Genomic DNA, 13,252 nt, shown 5'->3' with positions numbered 1-13,252 from the left:
ATCTCTCTAACGAACTGGTATTTTGCTTATAACGATATAAATATTGTACATAAAACAATTAGTCAGTAAATAACGTATTTCATAGCTTTATTTCACAACACAAAATCAAACGACAAAGTTGTACCAATAGAAACAAGCAACATAAGGGGGATATCATCAGGATGAATAGTTTTAGTCGTTCATTGTTCAGTCCATTTTTTTCCAATCCAGCATTTTTAAGATGTTTAATTTTTTTTAAATTTACTTTGCGCACATAAAACATCTGCATTTTGAAGAATGCAGGGTCTAGATCACTACCAGATTTCAGCCATCAAGGCTTTTCAACATGCAGCACTTGAGGCTATTGCAGATATTGATATTGTCAGAAAGCACAGGTTGAAAGATGCAGATATGCTTGTTATTTATAGTTGCATCTTGTAAAAGTATAACACAACAAATAAATAATTGGTGAAACAATCCACCGGTACTTTTTTCAACACTTCCAATTTATCGTGGCAATAGAAACATTTTAAATGTTCAAACTAAACAAACTAAACTCTTTTTAAAGACATAATAAGACCTAGCATGATCTGTTGGCTGACCTCATATTCATGGTATTCACCCAGAGATTCTCAGTTTACTTCTACACATATTTATATCACATCCATTTCTTATTTAAATATGTATTTCCATTTCAACACTGTATATAAATAATCATATAAATAGTGCATTTGAGTTCAACAGCAAAGTATAACATTTTGTGTTCTGTTGTAGGGACTGTTTAAAATCTTAAACACTTTTAAAAGGCAACAGTTCTGTTCCTTCCCCTTCAGCTCCAACACAGAGCCCTCTGCAGCACAATCTGAAATACTATGATTCAGCTGAAGTAGCTTTCAGAGGAGGATCACCTCAAATAATGTTATGTCCTCAACAAGAGCAGCTAAAAAATGTGGCTGTGGCCACAACCCTTCTATGACACTGATGGGAATTTGAGTTCAGAGAGTTCAGAGTCTGGAGAGCTACTACCACTGCGGTCACTGTATGTGTCTCTGAGAAGAAAAAAAAACAAAATCTTTCAAAACATAGTTTACACAGCAACACACTAATAAAAACATACTAAAGACATATCTCTGTGACAGCAGGTGACAAAACATATTATAAAGGCAGGATTCAAAAGAATTAAAAGAATTAGGGGCATTTATCAGCTTAACAAACACTGAATCAATTAAAATATGACATGCCAGGGGGTTAAACATTCATAATTACCGTGGTGAAAGTCGGCATCCTTTGAGCAGGTAGCTCTGAAGTTTTCCTGCAGCTGCTAGAAGCAACCCAAAATAGGGGGGTGAAGGCTTTATGGGTCGAGAGGTGAACTCTGGATGGTACTGCACTCCAACAAAATATGCATGATCTGCCAAAACAAAAAGTACATTAAATTAACCTATTCTGGTATCTCTCACAGGTGTTGGTAGTAAAGTACTGCACCTTTACCAACCTTCAAGTTCAATAACTTCCATTCGCTGGCCCTCCGTGTCCTGGCCAACAAAATGGAGTCCTGTTTTTTCAAAGTGGTGTTTCAGTTCAGGATTCACCTGGAAAAATAGAAATGTGTGCAGTTAAGATCCTTTGTAATATTCCACAAACATACAATGGATGTTATTATATATATTTACCTCAAAGCGGTGCCTGTGCCTTTCATCAACATATTCAGCATCTCCATACAATTTCCCTAAAGTACAAAACAAAAAAAAAAATCTTTAATAATTTCTTTAGTAACCTCGTCCCAACACCATTACTCTGCATTAAGCAATTATAAATAAGTGTAATACAACATGTTTCTGTTTTGGTCCTCAAGAAGAATAACTCACTGAGAATGCTTGAGTTGCTTTTGAAGATGGTTCGTCTTTTCCCTAACCTCATAGTGCCACCCATTTGTCCTGGATTATGTTCTGGCATGTCAATCACCTGCATTAACAGAAAAGAGGATTACTACAGCCCATATCCATAATACTGATACCAAGTGCTTTAGCGGTAGTATTGGCTAGGTCTTAACAGTAATTGTAAGGGTGCATTTCAATATATATTTCAACTATTAATATATATAAACAGAATGATACTTACTACAGGGTGCTTTGTTTCAGGATCAAACTCAGTAGAGTTGGCATCTGAGCAATGAGACAATATTAACATGAGCATTACAACTGATTTTCATTTGACATACTAATGAGGAGGTTCTTAGTCTCATTACCTTGCCAGCCAAGCACGTTGCGGGCAAATTCACATACAGCGAGCTGCATGCCCAGACAAACACCTGCAAACCACAACACTTTAATTTATCTTGGATTATACGTTGATAATTATAGGGCAGCCCATGACAATATTTAGACTAAATAATCAGCAGAAATACAGAAGAATCAGAACAACAGAGATTTATCTTGTGGTTATTCATAAATTACTATTGCTATGCTGTTAATATCCTACGGATCTTACGACTCTTTTACCTAGAAAGGGCTTTTTCTGCTTCCTTGCCCAGTTAATAGCCTGAATTTTTCCCTCGGTGCCCCGTACACCAAAGCCTCCAGGTACCAAAACACCACTGAACATAAATAAACAGACAAAAAAGAAATTCACATATTTAAAAATTCACATGATTCTAAGTGCACAATTTAAAAAAGCAGTGTGGTAGATATTGCATATAAAGAACTACTTCTCCATTCTTACTCTTACTTCGGTACTTTTCCAACTACTCAGTGTGGTACCCGAAATTAATACATGAAACTGCTACAGTGTGCTCTAAGCACTTTACAGGTCCTAGTGCTGACTGTGAGACCGTAGGCTAAGCCACTCACTCAGCGCTGCAGAGTTTCTGCCAGGCTTCATGGTACTTCACTGGCTCTTCCTGTTGTGTGCTCTGCTCCAGGTCTGCAGAGTCTATGTACTGAAACAGAGGGCCATTTCTGAATGTACTGATACCAAAAAGGTAGTTCAATGAACAAAAAATAAGTAAACGTGTAAGTATTCTCATTTACACACAGGGCAGCCAGACTGATCCAAAAACATATTCATGATAATAGAAAATATTTTAACAATTTTAACATCATGAAGTCATTAATCAAGGACACTCCTTACTTTAACCTCTAACTTGTGGTTGATTGCAAGGGCTGAATGTTCTAGAGCTTTAATGACTGAGGCATATGAGTCTGAAAACTTGGTGTACTTTCCCACCAGTGCAATCGAGGTGTGCTCCAAAAGCCGGTCAGACCTGTCAAAAACATATCAGTCACACTAAATGGCGAACTGTTCTTTCCACACTGACAGAGTACTGTCTCAGTACTGCTTAATGGCTTTGGAGCATAAGGAAATTCTCACCTATCTGACATTTCTTTCCACTTGGTGAGCATTCTACGGGGCCTCATCTCAATGGGTAGGTCCAATCTTCTGCAAAAGTATTCCACCATGCCTTGATCCTCCAAGAGCAATGGAACTCTATAGATTGAGGACACATCATGTATGCAGATCACCTAAAAAGGAGATAAAGTATAGGATATGAACAAGACACTTTCCCTCAGTTGTTTGTGGACTTTTAATGTTCTAGGTCCAATTTCTCTTAGCTAGCCTCACTCACCTTTAAGATTACAATAAAAATATACAAACTGATCTCCAATCAGCACGAGTCAGCAATTTCTACCTCACTTTTCTATTATAGCTCAAAAATAATCCATGCACAGATACCTGCTCTGGCTCCACATGACAAAACATGGAGATCTTCTCTTTCACTGCAGTGTCCAGAGGTGTGGAACAACGACAAACAATCTAAATAAAAAGAAGAAATATCTGATGGTTTTGCAAAGAATATTGGGGGCCGTTATGAGCCCAGGTCAAAAATATAGTGCAGTTGATAGGTAAAATGATTTGGTGTTTGGCTCCATACTCTAGCACAGCTGTGTCCAGTCTGATCCGCAAAAGGTTTTCATTTCAATAAAGCAGGAGCACACATGATCAGTTTTTTGAAGGCTAACTGATTGATTAAGCATGTACAGTCAAGTGTGCTGTACATGTTTGGAATGAAAATCTGTACCCCTTTGTGGATAATACTGGACATCCCTGCTCTAGAATGTTTTGTAATGAAAAAATGACCATGAATTTTCCAGAATTAATCACAAGATGCAAACCACTAGTAAATCCAAGACCAGAATGGCCATAAATTAAAAGGAGAGTTCTAAGATTAAGTGTTACAGACTGATGAGACAAATGAGCTAAATCTGGATAGAGTGAGGAAATGAGAAAAAGGGGGAAAATACAACAGAATTCATTCTATTGTATACAATACATTTCATTCTACTGTATAAATTGTAAAACCTTAATTTTGATCTAGAGTAGAAATGTGGAAAGCTGTGTTTTCCTGTTATGTCACTTTCCATGATTTCAAATAGCTTATTTAATTTGTTGATTTGGCTCAGATAATCCCTGGGGCCTCTACATTAAAAACCTATATAACAACCTATTGGTTTGTGAAATATGTGAATGCATGTTTTGGTTTGGTGGAACGGTTGGTGGTTTTCTATGTTGGGGTTCATCACCCCACTGAGATAACAGACAAAGAAAGGCCATCTGACTGACCAGATCTGGAGACAGGCCCAGCCCACGAAGCTCACGCACACTGTTCTGTGTGGGTTTAGTCTTCTGCTCTCCTGTAGTGCTGGGCTGACAACACAGTCGGAAATAATCAGGACAAGATAATCCTACCTTATCATCAAACTAAATCCAGGCTGACTCTTTTATCACAACTATAAACATCAGAGCTCAATGGCTATGAGTGTAAACACTGAATAAGATGACAAATGTGGATAACTGAAACGGGATTTATTTTCTGTCCTACCTGAGGAACAAGGCTAACATGGATGTTGCAGAAGTTCTCTCGTTTCACCTTGAACTGAAACTGTCTGAAGGCTTCAATGAAAGGCATACTCTCAATGTCTCCAACTGTACCCCCAAGCTGTGACAAACAAAAATATCTTGAAGATAAAATACAGACACTATTTCAATATCAATAACAAACAAACCTAACGAACTCAGCTGAGTCGTACTTCAATGACACAGACTTGCGGCTCAACACCATCATCATCCACTGAGACTTTTGCCTGACGCATCACCCATTCCTGAATGGCATCAGTGATGTGTGGCACCACTGTAAGAAACAAGTCAAGCACTATAATAAACCAGCACTTTTACAACAATTGCTGCTCACATTTGTTTTTTTACACGGACATAAAGGTACTGTGAAATACTGTGTGAAATACTGTTTGATTGACCTTCGGCAGAGAAACACAACCAGACAACCCAAATTGAAGTCATTACAAGTCAAGAAAACGTAAACAAATGGGATAGAAAAGAAAAACAGCTGCTCTAAAGTGTTTAGACTGTCAAACTAAATTCAACATCCAACATCTCGTACTTGAAGGAAATAATAATTAAGTCCAGCTGATGCACAGAGTTTCAATTTCACAGACCTAAAATTACCTCTTATTTACAAAACAAAGACTCACCTTGCACGGTTTTGCCAAGATAATCTCCTCTCCTCTCCTTAGTTATAACAGACTGATAGATTTTCCCAGTAGTCAGGTTGTTGTCTTTGGTTAGTCGGATGTCCAGAAAGCGTTCATAGTTCCCCAAATCCAAGTCAACTTCACCACCATCATCCAGTACAAATACTTCACCTGTAAGATCATGCTTTCGTCAGTATGAGTGACACTAAGGCCAGTAACCCCTACAAAACACCAGCAGTCAGGTAGTGTATTTGTCCGAACACTCACCATGCTCATAAGGAGAGAAGGTGCCAGCATCAATATTAATGTAAGGATCGATCTTGATTGCAGTGACGTGAAGGCCACAGGATTTAAGTATTGTTCCCACACTGCTGGCAATGATGCCTTTACCAATTCCAGATATGACTCCACCTGTGACCAGGATGTACTTCATTTTTGGTCAAAAACCTGGACATAAAAAAATGGGTTAATTCCACCATGCACTGTGGATTTCAAGATCTCCAATGGGTCACAGTGGCGCTAGACAACATAACAATGAACATTTTTACTTATTGAAAAAGGTGCATAATGAGTAAAACTATTAAAACTTACATAACTAAACAAAGTAAGTAAAAAAATTATATTTTCAACATTTCTTATTTTAAACTTCATTATGAACGTGTTATTTTACGGAGTTAACGTTACGTTACTGAAATACGCCCTCAAATATTCTGCAAGTGTAGACAACAACAACAAATTACTTTCTTCATCTTACCTGAAGAAATATCTCAAGCAGGATAGTCTTTCAAATTTATTTATTCATTTACATAAATGTATTCTTTTTCTTAAAGTTATGAGTTTACTTGTAACCTGTGGAGGTTGCGGTATTGTTGTTGTGCAGTGTGGAGCAGCTAACCATAGGCGGCGGGGAACTAAATGATAGCTAGCTGTTAGCTAGGCAGCTAACGAAAGCTAACGAAGCAGTCAAACCAGCAAACCACAAAAATAACCACGAAGACATGAGCGACTACAGACAGCCGGACTGCGGGCTGACATAGCAGGTTAGGAACTAACTTAGCAGATGAGGTGACAACTTAGCAAATTAACAAAACATGTCAAATATCACATTTCAGACATGTCAGTAACGTCAGCTAAAACTGTGCCGTCCATCCTTTGCATGATTTCTCCGTTAACAGATAGACTGCCCGTTAGCTGGACCGAAAACAGAGCGATGTTAAACACCGTTACCTTTTTGCAACATTACATAACACTGCAGCGCTTCAGAAATCTGATGTATAGAGCAAAACAGCAGACACCCCAACCAGGGTCTCTCAGGGTCTGTCCTTACCTATTACACCAGCTGTAATATAACGATCAGTGTGCCGTTAAATCAAAAAGCTCCCCTGTTCTCTGATTCAGCAGAGACTCATCGCTGTCGGTGTTGTTTTCGCTGTGAAGTCTGTCAGAAAGCTTGTTCACGACACGTGCTGTGTAACCGCAGGACAGCCGACTGTACACACTATCTGATCTCCATCGAACATCACGACCCGGCTAAGTCTGCTAAGACCTGTCTGCGGTGTTAACAAATCAGCGTTAAAGTGTCGGCCTGTTCCCTGTCAGCGTCCTGCCTTTGACGTCGTCTTTGCCACAGAAGTGGACGTTACAGGGACACTCCACCCAAATGAAAAATGTAACCATCGAGAGAATGGATTATTCAACAGACAGAAATGACAGACAGCAACAAGCTAAAAGCTAAATTTAGTAAAATAGCTGTTACCCTATTTGGTGACATATATTGAGCGCCAGTTTTTTAATGCCCCTTTAAACTCTAAAATGCAACCGTAGTTGGAGTTAGATGTTTTGCCTTATACATTTCAAAAATACTATGCGTGAAATGAAAAAATAAATAAAATAACAATGTGTGTGTTTCATCAAAAAAAACAAACAAACAAACAAACAAAAACCTGACAGTGATTACAGTGACATTTGCAGTGTAATCACATATGTAAATACACAGGCCTGCTCACTAGATGGCGCCTTCAGACTTAAGGCATAATTGGGAATGCTCTGTAGTGTACGTGTAATTTAGCCTGCAGTTTGTTTGTTTGTGTTTTTCCACAAATAGCTTCAGTTGCTTCAGAAGTCTTCAGCTTACAAAGTCCTGCAGACAAATGGTAGAATGGTTTCTTACAAAAAAATCATTCTTACCTCACTGCAAAGGCCAAGCAGACTGCAAGATTTAAGCATGTGTATACAAAACTAAACAAAGTTACCAAAAAAGCTTGTTGCAGGAGTTATGTAACATTTCAGACAGGGATGGAGTTGGTTCTCCAGCAGCAGCTGGCTTTAAGACTATCTGTCTAATTATAGCATCTCCTCAGACTTAGCCTGGTGGCTCCTGAATAAGGTTTGCATTGCACAGGAATTATATAACTGCCAGGAGATAATGATTATAAACACAAGACTGCTTTAAAGTCAGCTCTGTAATGTAGGTAATATGCCTCCTGAATGGTGCTGATGCATGCTATTGCAGTGTTACACAACAAAATCCCCAGTGTTGAATTATCACATACAGAAGCTCCTACAGTGCTCATTTAAGTTCAGATGGACATAAATGAGCAGTGCAAAAGTAAATATAATGCTGGGGATTTTGCACTGGCTTTTAAATGATGTGTTCAGTTCCACTGTTCAGAGTTAGGCTACTCTGAATACACTGTACAGAAATGAGTAGACTACATGAACTCTCAGTAGATAGGTCAGCTTAACCCCTTAAAGTTTCTGGTTTGTTACATACTAAGACTTATTATTCAGTAACTACAGGGACTTCAATGCGAACTGGCTGAGTTATTCTTAGGTTATAGAAGTGTGTAATAAAACTTTGGACCTGACGGTGGGTCCTGGCTATTTAAGGGGTTTAAAATGAGGACGATAAACACCACCATGCTCTGCTTTTTGCAAGGCGTGAGTGATCAGAAAACTTCTGTGTCATGGAACAGTCTGATGGGAAAAAAGTACAATTACATGCAGACCAGTCACTTTTACTGGCATGATCTAAAGTTAGTGAAATATTCACTGTAGAAGGGCTGTGTGCTCAGACACCACCCACAACATCCTCTTCCCAGCCAGCCATAGCCACAGCTCACTAGGAAAACAATGTGGCAGTGGGAGGGTGTAGTCCACTGTGTGTCCGTGCACAACCAGCATCCTCCCTGTGCCTGGATAAGCCTAATTTGATTATGGGGGCGGGTAACGAGAAAGAGAGAGAGAGTGTGTGTGAGAGAGAGAGAGAGAGAGAGAGAGAGAGAGAGAAAGAGAGAGAGAGAGGGCGAGACAGAGAGAGAGAGAGAGAAAGAGAAAGAGAGAGAGACCATGTCCTTACTGGCTCATGCTAACCTCATAAGCTTAATATCTACTTTAGTATTAATAGCAATATTTATTGATCAGCCAATATAATGTTGTTTTCTGTTTCCTCTGCTGTTTTGCTGTGGCTTTAATCATCACAAGAATGTACTCATTTTTTGCTGACATCGACACCCCTCCATGAAGACTGTATGGCTGGGGAGGGTCTACAATTAGCAGGGATTGTGTAATTAAATGAAAACGTGTGTGTTTTGGTTTGTGCTGTGTTCTGCACCCCCACAAAACACTTCATTCATTGTAATAAGGAACAAAGCTGGGCCTTCCATGCAGAAGCAGAAGGCCTCACTGTAAGTGTATGTTATCTACAGGGGACTCATGCTGGTTTATGATTGCTGTGAGACTGTTCATAAGACAGTTATGAAGTGAGTTTTGAGAAACAAAATCCTATTACAGGGTATACACTCCCAAAATAAAGGTTCTAATGGTTCCAGGCTCAGACACATGATTCAAGGAGAAACCTTTACTTAGTATGAAACAAAGGTGCCCAAACCTTTTGACTTTAGGGGGCCAAGGTACAATGTTTGTGGTGAACCGAGGACCAAAAAGACAAAACAATATAGAAATAAAGAAGGTAGGTATGTTTTAAATCAAATTTTTAAAAATTATTTTATTACATTACATTATACAGGGGTTCACGTTTGGTCTGACAATTGAGAGGGACCAATGTGAGGGGCCTAAAGCCTATATGTAGCAATTAAAATATAAAGCTGTGTAAACAAAGTATGCCTTCAAATATACTTATCATATTGATATATTATGCCTTATATCTCAATATTAAACACAAAACAAATTATATAAACAACAGTAATAATAATATTATACATATTCAGTATAGAGATTCAGTTTTGTTACCTTTCACAATGCCATTTTTTTTCTTTCCATTGTGTCACTAAAAGTCTTAGTCTTATCTACATATTGCTATGTATATTTTAGCAAAATACCCCAATAATAATAAAAAAGGCAATTCAGACAAAAGGAAGCACTTTTAATAACTCAACAATCAACAACAATAACAAACATTTAAAGTACAATAAAGGCGTGTTGAAAATGCTTCCAGGACAGGTTAGCGCTTATTTCTTTTCATAGTTACTGACCATAACTGAACAAATTAGCAATATAATTAGAGTTTAATTGTTAAGCAGTATTTGACAACTATATTGATATCTGACAGCTTTTTTGCAACTCAGCTATGTGTTTTTTTGATAACCATTTCATGATCACTCCCCCCAAAAAAAAAGAATTCCCCACCTGGAATGTGCACCAGTGACATTGTATTGCCAAAATGCATAAAAATACCATTTTACAGAGGATTTAAGAATTGAATAAGATATATATGGCATAAAAATATATTAATTCTCCTCTCGTTGGGTGAGGGGGTGGGGTGAGGGTAAGATTCTGGAGGATGAAGTCAAATGTCCTCTTCTTCTTTGTGCTCACACATCTCATTTACAAAAATGGTTCTGTAAACAATCCTCAGATGAAAAGGAAGATCTGTGTTATTGTTCCAAAAAACGCTTTTGGCATTTTTATTATTAGTAAGTTAGGTTTTTAGGTTGTTTGCAGACCAGTATAAATGTGAAATCAGTTTGAAACCCAGTGGGTATTCCAGCAGTCATCGTGTCCCTCGTGGTCTGGCCCTAATAAGAACCTTTGAGACCTTGTTTGTTCTTTGTTTTATGAAGCTCACATATGAAGCTCAGAATTGAGGGGAATATAGCTCTACCATGTGATATGAGCCAGAGAACCTATAAAATACATACCATGATCAAGTCAGATGTCTAACTAGTGCACAACAGGCTCTTTGTCACTAATGGCGTTATTTAATCACTATGTTGCACTCTTTGAACAAACAGTACGATCCCTTCTAGGGCAATGGACACCAAGACACAGTTAGCCTAAGGATATCCTGGCTGTTTCGCAACTCATTTCCATCTCTACCAACAGCAAACTGACAGTTCAACTGCAGTCTCAACTTTGTCTTATGAATCAATGGGGGGGCAGTGTGTTTGATAAAGTCAGCATGATTCAGAGAGGAATTTTCCTCCCATACTGTGCTGGGGAAAGTCTCTGAGCTAGCTAAGCATTTTTCTTAGAGATGGGGGGGTTGAGTGGGAGGTGAAAGATGATATTGTTGATTAATATTATATACCCGCTGAAGCACGGTGACATAATCAGAAATCTTTTGCATTTTAGAGGTGGGCAGAAGTCATTACAGTAGCACAGGGTTGGTCTGGCACAGTTTTCAGTTTCTGCTGTACATCCCAGCCATACCATATATCAGGATAACTCAACTAGCAGCAAGAAGTGTCTTTACCCTCTTCGTGTTATGTCATGTTATGTGACCTATCCCTCACTTCCCTCATGGTATGGTTCTCCTCTCTGCCTGCTGGTTCAATAAAGAGCGTTCCTGAAGAGAAAAGTCAGAGTCAGAGTCTGGGTCTTCTTCTGCACAGATGCTACAATACCCTTCGTAAAATATTACTCCAGCAAAATTAGTCTTCTTTTCTATTTAGTATTTAAAAATTGATATTTAATGCATAAACAGTTTGGATCCAAAGTTATAACTGTTTTCATCTTTAGGCATCCTCACTAATCAACATCCTCCAGGAGAGGCCACAAACCTTGGTCCTAAAGATCGACCCTCCTGTGGAGTCTAGATCCAGTCCCAGTCTGCCACATCTGCTCCAGCTAAATAACTTCTTCAGAAGTTGATTGGCTGGGTCAGACTTATTAGTGGTAAGGGGGGGCAGAATGTTAGATGCAGGTTAAAGATAACTCTGCAGGAATGTTGCTCCCCAGGAGGAGGGGTGGTGACCACTGGCCTACAGCTTAGAGTTAAGAACAACTTCTTATACATTTAATGTAAATGTAATATAAACAGTGATATAGTACAGTACTACCTGTGCTGTCTAGTACATGTATAATATTCAATAATAAATATGTGACAGTAGCCCTACACCTCAGTAGGCTGACACATGAGCCAATCAACCCCACCCACATCATGACACAACTATGCATTTCATTTTAGCTAGCAAGCGTTACTCATCCTTGGCCTTCAAACCATACATCAAATACAACTGATTGCCATTTCTAATATTTTCAAAGTCTCTCTTTAGAACATTTCTATAATGTACTTACTCAGGGAGACATTTTTATTTTAACACAGACAAATAAACAAAAGTTATTCTCACCCTGACTGATAGTAACATTCAGAGATTTTGACAAAATTGATCAATATTGGTCAAGAGGGCAATCATTTTTATCTTACATTTTTGTGAGCGCTCCCTCTACTGACCCAGAAGTGAACAGTGTGCCAACCAACCCTGTTCTTCCCATAGTATATTATAGTATGTATGATGAATTGTGCTAAATATGATGAGGGACAGGAACTAAAAAAGGATAAAGAGGTCAGTTTTGATTTCAGGTTGATGTTAACAAGGGTGCAGTTTCTTTCCGTTTTCAAAAGGCAAATTTTAGGTGTTTACCAGGTATCTTCTTTATGAAAACTTAGTGTAAAATCCAAATGTAAGGTTTAAAATAGTCTATACTCTGATATTCTGTACATGAAAAACAGAATGATGCTACTGATTATTCATATCATTGCAGTCATATCAAACCTTATGTACTTCCTTTTACTTCAATATTTGAAAACGCAATTTCACATGCCCTTTACATTGTCTGAACATTTCATGATGAATGGCGTAATAGAAATGATTCTAAATTGCTTAGAATAAAATCTTTGATTTTAGAGTTTTATTGCATCTACTGTATATACTATGTGTATGGATTTTGTGTATATTATGTAATTTAAAGCATTACTGAAATAATCTTTAAACAGAAGAAACAACAATTCTACCCAGATTCACTGAAACTCTATGGTGAATTTGTGAAAGTACACAAATTCACCTCTCTTGTTCTCTCTCTCTCTCTCTCTGTCTCTCTCTCCTCTCTCTCTCTCTCTCTCTCTCTCTCTCTCTCTCTCTCTCTCTCTCTCTCTCTCTCTCCCCCTCCCCCTCTGTCTCTTTCACCCTCTCTCCTTCTCCCCCTCCCCCCTCTCTCTGTCTCCTCCCCCCATCTCTCTCTCACACTCACACATTGTAAACAGTATGAGTCGTGGAGCACTGCTGACTCACCACCTGTCGCCCAGGTGCAATTCCAAGTGACCGTGTCATCTCAGGTAGGAGTCAACACAGCGAGGGAAAATAACCCACAAGTCCGTGTGTCACATGCAGTCCAGCACGGCGCTCCTGCTCACAATGTTCTTATTCCACTGTTACCACACAAAACATTAAATACATGCTGAACTGTCGCTCTGGGCTCAGTCCTGT

The 13,252-nt window shown here is 38.6% G+C and overlaps 1 protein-coding gene across 1 annotated transcript; it reads right to left on the bottom strand.

Annotated features, from left to right (window-relative positions):
• Nucleotides 1-70: 70 nt before the first annotated feature.
• On the bottom strand, nt 71-7,193 carry ctps1b (CTP synthase 1b). Its single transcript, XM_036586934.1, has 18 exons — nt 6,853-7,193; nt 5,793-5,972; nt 5,526-5,696; nt 5,067-5,167; nt 4,859-4,975; nt 4,600-4,683; nt 3,712-3,792; nt 3,349-3,500; nt 3,109-3,241; nt 2,829-2,917; nt 2,481-2,575; nt 2,228-2,290; nt 2,101-2,144; nt 1,848-1,944; nt 1,653-1,708; nt 1,475-1,571; nt 1,246-1,390; nt 71-1,028 (listed from the first exon to the last, which is right to left on the bottom strand). Exons 2-18 carry the CDS (start codon nt 5,956-5,958, stop codon nt 950-952), a joined length of 1,770 nt encoding a protein of 589 aa, XP_036442827.1. The 5' UTR covers nt 5,959-5,972; nt 6,853-7,193; the 3' UTR covers nt 71-949.
• Between the last annotated feature and the right edge of the window lie 6,059 nt (nt 7,194-13,252).

The sequence above is a fragment of the Colossoma macropomum genome, unplaced genomic scaffold (assembly GCF_904425465.1).
Source record: "Colossoma macropomum unplaced genomic scaffold, Colossoma_macropomum, whole genome shotgun sequence".
Classification (NCBI taxonomy): Eukaryota; Metazoa; Chordata; class Actinopteri; order Characiformes; family Serrasalmidae; genus Colossoma; species Colossoma macropomum.
Note: the sequence above shows the minus strand (reverse complement) of the source record. Positions and strands in the feature narration are given on the sequence as shown.